At 42.0% G+C, this 7500-nt stretch overlaps 1 protein-coding gene across 5 annotated transcripts in view; it reads right to left on the bottom strand.

The window, feature by feature from the left end:
• The window catches only part of LOC127374530 (transcription factor COE3), a 149503-nt gene that overhangs the window by 11709 nt on the left and 130294 nt on the right, over window positions 1-7500 (bottom strand). For all 5 annotated transcript variants that reach the window (XM_051419971.1, XM_051419970.1, XM_051419974.1 and 2 more), the window contains exons 12-13: window positions 4500-4565; window positions 2769-2943 (exon numbers count right to left, since the gene is read on the bottom strand). In XM_051419971.1, the coding sequence (XP_051275931.1) occupies window positions 2769-2943; window positions 4500-4565 (241 nt within the window). The remainder of the gene's footprint in view (window positions 1-2768; window positions 2944-4499; window positions 4566-7500) is intronic.

Raw genomic sequence — 7500 nt, 5'->3', positions numbered from 1 at the left:
TAGTGTAGTTGTTGTTGTTGTTGTTGTTGTTGTTATTATTCGTCATCTAGCGCGCGCCGGTAAACGTCCCATGCTGCGTTCATGCAGGCTCAGAAATGCTGAAGCCTCCAGAACAAACATCGGTTATAAAAACCCGGTACCGATAATTCCCGATATTAAATTTATTAGTGAATATCGGCCGATAATATCAGACATCCCTACTTCACATGGTTCACTCGTTATTGATCTGATATTGATCTGATATTGATCTGATATTGGCTCCTGATACAACAGCTTCAGTTAGCTTAAAGCGACACGTGGCTCTGAATTTACCACCAGGCCTCACTGATGACTCTATCTAGCTAGTTAGCTAATGTTAGCTATTTACATCTGAAAGCTAATGTTTGCCAAACACCAACTTACTAATGATATAAATTAGAAGTCAGCTAGTTAGCTCTATACCCAAACTCTCATATATAGCTATTAGCTAACATCTGAGAGCTAGGCTGTGTCTCATTGCACACTTCAAACATTTAGTTTTAAGTGTATAGTGTAGATAACACAAACAGTCAGTGCACTGAAAGAACCCGGATGACCCCTAAAAACGGTCAAACAATTCAGTGCGTAATGATGGACCCTACTCGCACTGAACGGACGCCATCTTGACTACAAAGCGGAAGGGGAGGGACCATTGGGACGAGAAATAAATGTGAACTCAATCGTATTAAAGTAAGTAACAGCGGTAATAAAAACGTTTTACTGTCGTCTAGTGCAGAAAAATGTTTGTAAACAGAAGCCGGCATATATTTTTGGCGGGCTGGAAAATCGCGTTCACGTTGGTCGCGTTGGTCCCGCTCGTCATTTCCGGTAAGTGTTCTAACATCAGTGTTCCTTTTGGGACAATACTAACCATCGACAGTGGCACTACGGCAGGAAGTGGTCGGTGCACATTAGCAGTGTACTGACGGAGGTATGAGACACAGCCCGAATGTTAGCAAAACACTAGCTGAAGAGTTTTCCTCTGATACGTAAATATATGATTATTGTTTCTGCTTCGTTACTGGAGCGGTTTTATATTTGTGTTTCTCTCTATCCAGTGACGTCAGTGCATCTTGTTTTTTAGGCAAAATGGTTCCAAAATACTATCTTAGTTGGCTAACGTTAGCTTCCCCAGCTAATGTGATTCATGATGCTAACTCATGTATTCTGACAAACAGTGCTGATTTTAGTCGACAATAAATTATGGAGCGGTACAAAGCTAACGATAGCTTTCTACTAGTCTTATGATGGATGATGCTCGCGTCTACAGACTGAGTACAGAGCAACAGGACGCTGACTGCAGTTCACTGAACGCCCACTGGTGGCGCTGTTAGCTACAGTTTAATTAAAGTCTAGTTGTGTTTGCTTTACATTTGGTGCTGTTTTTAAATTATTAAATATTTATTGGTTATTTTGTTTAGTTTTTTACATATTTACTTTATTTTTCTACCAGTAAACTTTCAAAATAAAGTATATAAAGTAAAATGAATGTTTTAGCGGTGTCAGACTCTCCTCTTCTTCCTCCACTCATCAGCTGTCAAACTGTAGCAGAGGAATGAAGACGAACTCCAGAAGAAGCAGAAAAACCGCCGTCCATCTTCCAGGAGGACGACATGACGCTGAGCAGGGCGAGCTGCTCTGAATTAGCGCCGTAAATTACTCTCCTCGTCCGGCTGATAAGGCCTGGGCTCGGGAGCCGCTGTTTTTATTAATGTTTTAATCACGGCAGATAATTGCGAGGGGCACAGAGAGCCCGTTTCATACTTCATAACGGCGGTCAGATCCTCGGTGTAATGTTTCCGACTGGAGAGCTCCGTGCACATAAACTACCGACTTATGAATCCTGCAGCCTCGTTTCCCATGACCTCATGGATTCCTGTAAGGTGTTCGCCGCCGGGCCGATGTGAAAAGCAGACGATGGTTTAGTGGAGGGAGGGAGGGAGGAGGGAGGGTGTCCGGGGAGTAAAAGCAGCTCTATCTGCTTCCTGTCGACGCGTGTTCACAAGCTGCTCGCTGCATGTTTTCCTGAGCGTCCGTGACAGAAGCAGAACGACTGCTTCTGGCCAACAGCAGTGAATGTATCTCAGCCTGATTCATCTTCTTCCTCTGTGCCACAAAAACTATTAAAACCCCATCACTGATCCTTCAACACACACTGCAGTTTGTTTGTTCACCGACCTGCTGCACCGAATCCTCACAACAGCGGCGCTTCCCAAACTTCTGCAGCTCGAGGCCCAAAAACTGGGCTGGGAATCGTAAAGAAATGTTCGGTTCTGGTACCATTTTCATAAAATACATCATACATTAAGTCCTGAACCAGATTGGGTTTATTTATATTAATTTACAGGTGAAAATTACTAAATGCAACAACACAATCTGGATAAACCAGAAATTAAACGGCTGGATGTTCCAGACTGTGAACAGCTAGCTAGCTATTAGCTAACGTTAACGAGTCATTGTGCATATTTTTGCCCAGGAAGTAAAATCGTCGTCATTAAAGTGATCAGTAAGCTCCACCCACAGCTTCCAGCTCAGAAATGTATCTGGATGTTTAATTGTCGTTAGCCTGACTCGTAACGTAGCTGCTAGCTAGCTGATGCTAGCTTTAACAGTACAAGAAGACGCGCAGTAACGTTACATAAACAGAGACTTTTTATTTGTGGAAGCAAACACAACTCACAGTGTCTATAACCCCCAAAGCACCCCGCTCCCTCCCCCCCAGAGGATTGTGGGTAGGAGCGAGCCCTCACCCTGGTCAGCCTGCGAAGCCTCGGAGATGTTGACGGCGAGCTGACTGCTGAACGAGTTCACGCCCATCATCCCCGAGTGAGCGGCCGAGCCGGTGAGAGACGGCAGCTGGTTGTGACTGCGGGGGACGCTGTAGAGCGCCTCGGTGAGGTCGGCCGCTCGCTTCAGGATGATCTCCTGCGGGGGGGAAAGAGGTATGTGATCAAAGATGGATGACACTTTATAAGCACTGGTGTAGCAAATCAGAAAGTGCAGCTGCAGATCACTATTTTAATTTTATTATAAAATAAATTCAATTATTTCTTTTATTTCTTTTTTTTAAATCTGAGAATTGTTTTATTTTTCTATAAAAATGACTGAAAAGGATTAATTATCAGAATCAACACTAGAAAAGCAGAAAGCTACCAAAACCAAAAATTGGTCCCGGACGAGCCCCCATTTATTCATACCTTTTGCATAAAGTGATAAGTTGTAGTTTTTCATAAACTCTTCCATTAATGGATTAGTTGTTTTGTCCATAAGATCTGAGGAAAATGTCCAAAGATATTCAGTTTACTGTATAAATATTATATAATATTTGTTGTTTACTTTATGAAAGAAACCAGCAAATATCACAATCAGATAATCTTTCTTGAAAAATTTATTTAAACTATTAATCGATTATCAAAATCTACTAGAAAACCAAAAAAAGCAGAACGCTGCCAAAACCTTGAGGAGTAACCTATTACATGCGGTTGGATCCTGGACGAGCCCCCATTTGTTGCTTTTATGAGTGTAAAGCGAGGGTTTATTAATCGATCGATTAGTTGTTTGGTCCATAAAATGTCACAAATGACTGAAAATTATTAATCAATTATCAAAATAACTTCTGATTAATTTAATAGTTGATAACTAATCGATCACTTGTTGCAGCTTTAACGCTAAAGAGCCTAAATTGTTTTTGTACTTCCAATGAGTTAGTTTTAAATGACCTATTATTGAACTTACAGTGTTTTTATTACGGCTCTGTTATAATTATCATAATCAATATTGTACATTTTAAAGTGTTTGTTTTATGTTTTTATAGACGATGCATTCAGGTCTCTCCTGAAAATTAGATTAAAAGATTAGATTAAGGTTTGTATATATCAAACCAATCTGCTCAAAGCAAAGCTTATGAACGGAAACATAAAAACCCGTTTTTGATACAGTGAGAATGTTTTTAGTGGTGAGTCAGTGAACGCACCGTGTCCTGGTTCTGTTTAATAAGTTTAATTTAAGAACTGAAGCATCTGTTAAATAACTGGTTGTAAGAGCCCTGCAGGTAAACCACCATCACACACTGAGGGAGGGAGGGAGGGAGGGAGTGAAGGACAGCAGGAGTTAAGGACAGAAGGAGTGAAGGAGTGAGGGAGTGAAGGACAGAAGGAGTAAAGGAGTGAGGGAGTGAAGGACAGAAGGAGTAAAGGAGTGAAGGAATGAGGGAGTGAAGGAGGGAAGGAGTGAGGGAGTGAAGGACAGAAGGAGTAAAGGAGAGCACTAAGGAGGGTTAATTGAGTCATTTGGGGAAACAAACTAATTAAAAGGTATAAACTCAGATTTTGGTGAATGAAAGTTTTAAATTATTTCTTTGTGTAATTAAAGTGAATTAAAGTGAATTAAAGTTCAAACAGACTCGTTATTTAAAGAGCTAAAGGTGGTCGGCTGTTTATATGCAGCGGAGGTCAAAGGTCAGACAGAAGCTGCAGACTCACCTGGTTGTTGTGCGGCATCCCGTACAGAGCCTCCACCAGGTCGGCTGCTCGCTTCAACAGCACCTCCTGACAGACAGACAGACAGACAGACAGAGAGAGAGACAGTTCATTTGTTATTCTGCTGTGAATCTGCACACTTTAAAGTTTAAAGTTATTTAAATTGGATACTTCGACTCTTAAAAAGTCGTTTTCTGTCCGACTGTAAAGACGATCCTCAAGAACAACAGCCAATATTCACGTTTATTAAATGACTTTAGTGTTTTTTGTTGCCTTTATTTGATAGTGAGAGCTGGTAGCAGGCTGGAATCGAACCGGGCCACTGTAGGAAGGACTCAGCCTTCATACGTGGACGCATTCAACCACAAATATTCACTTTATAGAAACTGAGAATGTTTCTTCAATATGACTCTAGACAATGATGTAGACAATCTCATGAACACGTGTTTACATACACGTCTCTGCTGATTGGGTAACACCTCAGACACGCCCACCAATCAGAGAAAGTGTGTCTGAAAGCCGGTTACACACCGCCTGTTACACACCGCCTGTTACAGACCGCCTGTTACACACCGCCTGTTACACACCGCCTGTTACACACCGCCTGTTACACACCGTCTGTTACAGACCGCCTGTTACACACAGCCTGTTACACACCGTCTGTTACACACCGTCTGTTACACACCGTCTGTTACACACCGTCTGTTACACACCGCCTGTTACACACAGCCTGTTACACACCGTCTGTTACACACCGCCTGTTACACACCGTCTGTTACACACCGCCTGTTACACACAGCCTGTTACACACCGTCTGTTACACACCGCCTGTTACACACCGCCTGTTACACACCGCCTGTTACACACCGTCTGTTACACACCGCCTGTTACACACCGCCTGTTACACACCGTCTGTTACAGACCGCCTGTTACACACCGCCTGTTACACACCGCCTGTTACACACCGCCTGTTACACACCGTCTGTTACACACCGCCTGTTACACACCGCCTGTTACACACCGCCTGTTACATTGAACGTTGGTCATATTTGAATACTTTTATCCACTGAAATTTTGTAACGAAAAATCTTCTGAAATAAAACATAAAGGTGTCTCACACCTGCAACCAATCAGATTTCATTCTGAATCACACTCAGCCAAAATGGCCGCCAGTAGAGAGATGAAGGGATGAATGTTTTAACCAAGAACAAGAAGAAGAACAAGAGTCAGCAGGAAGCCTTCATCACTGCAGATCAGAACACACACACACACACACACACACACACACACACACACACACACACACACCCTGCCCCGGGGCTGTTTTCCCATCAGCCAACAGGAGGAAGCGTCCGATCTGAGCGCCTGCAGCACAGCAGGTCGCCACGGCGACGGCTGTTAATAACAATAACAACAATAAACAGATAAATACAAACAAACTCACAGGAGGGAGTGGGTCAGAGGAAGATGAGGAAACAAGGAAAGAAGGGGAAGTAAAAGAGGAAAGGAGGAAATTAAGGAGGCAAAAGGATGGAAACAAGAAAAAAAAGGAAAGTAAAATAAAACAGGGAATGATAAAGGAAGGGGGAGAGAGGGAGGAACGGGAGAGAGGGAGGAACGGGAGAGAGGGAGGAAACGAGGAAAATAAAGGAAGAGAAAGTAATGACAGTCTCAGAGTGTGAATGAACTGAGGGTGATCAGCTGATAGAGGAGACAACAGAGAGGAAGAGGAGGAGGAGGAGGAGGAGGTGTGGAGTCCCAGAGGAGCAGCAGTGGGGAGGTGGAGGCCTCTGCTGGAGCTCCCTGAGGTATTACAGCACAGAGGGCGAGAGACACTCCCTCACACTGAGAGAGAGAGTCGGCTCACCATGAATGCACAATAACAACAACAACAACAACAACAATGTTAGAGATAAACATTATTATTATTATTATTATGAATATATTCAGTGTGCTGATACAGTAACTGAAACTGTATCTTAAAGACAATAAAGTTAATAAACTTAATTTAAATCATTTTAATGAATTTCACCAAACTGACAAAACTGAACAATTTGTTTTATTCTGTTTTTAAGTTAAATACTTTTAATTTATCTTTTAATATTCAGGAAAGAACACAGAATAATTTTTCCCTCTGGAGCATAAATAAATATTCATTCATCAGTTTTCATTCATGTATTTATTTGTGTGTTTTTGAGGTCTCGAGGTTTGAAAGTATCACTAATAAACTGAAGCCAGAGTTCATAAACTATATTTAATGTGTTTTACCAGTAAACTTTAGCTTTTATACTTTGAGTGAAATCTTAGGAAACAACACTTGGTGCAGCTGTACTGTCGTTCAGAGTCGTACAGCTTCTACACTCATTCAGAACTCCCTCTGGAAAACACCAACTTTAAGTTGTCACACTGCAGATGCTGAGACTTAAACACTGGTAGTTTACCAGTGAACAAAGATCACATCTGACAACAGTTCAATCACCAAAAGTTACAAAAAACAAATTGAGTTTTTACTGAAACATTTAAAGGAACTAAAACATAAATCAGCCTGATAACAAGAGCCTGTCGACAGATATCTGAGTCAATCTTAAATACACTGAAACTTGAATAGAAGTTTGGTGAGTGGAAGCTAACAGTCAACAGTATGTTTGTGTTTATGAGTTAAATAAAGATATTTAATCATTAGAGACTTTTATTTCCTGGTGACTCAGAGGAGAAACAGTCGGCATTAACCACATTGTTTCCCTCTCAGCCAATCAGAGCGCTCCCTCCCTGCTGCTGGCAACCACACACACACTCACACACACACACACACACAGAGCGCTCTCATTTCCCACGACAGACGATGACCTCGAAGGAGATGATCCAACGCGCTGAGCTGGAGACAGCATCCAGAAGAAGAGACGTGAGCTGTTTACTGGAGGACATCCACTGTTCATTTTTGTTTGTTTGTTTGTTTGTTGACACCAGAATCAGCTGTTTGTGTTCAGATTAAGGTTACAGTGTT

Source organism: Dicentrarchus labrax, unplaced genomic scaffold, assembly GCF_905237075.1.
Source record: "Dicentrarchus labrax unplaced genomic scaffold, dlabrax2021, whole genome shotgun sequence".
Lineage (NCBI taxonomy): Eukaryota > Metazoa > Chordata > Actinopteri > Moronidae > Dicentrarchus > Dicentrarchus labrax.
Note: the sequence above shows the minus strand (reverse complement) of the source record. Positions and strands in the feature narration are given on the sequence as shown.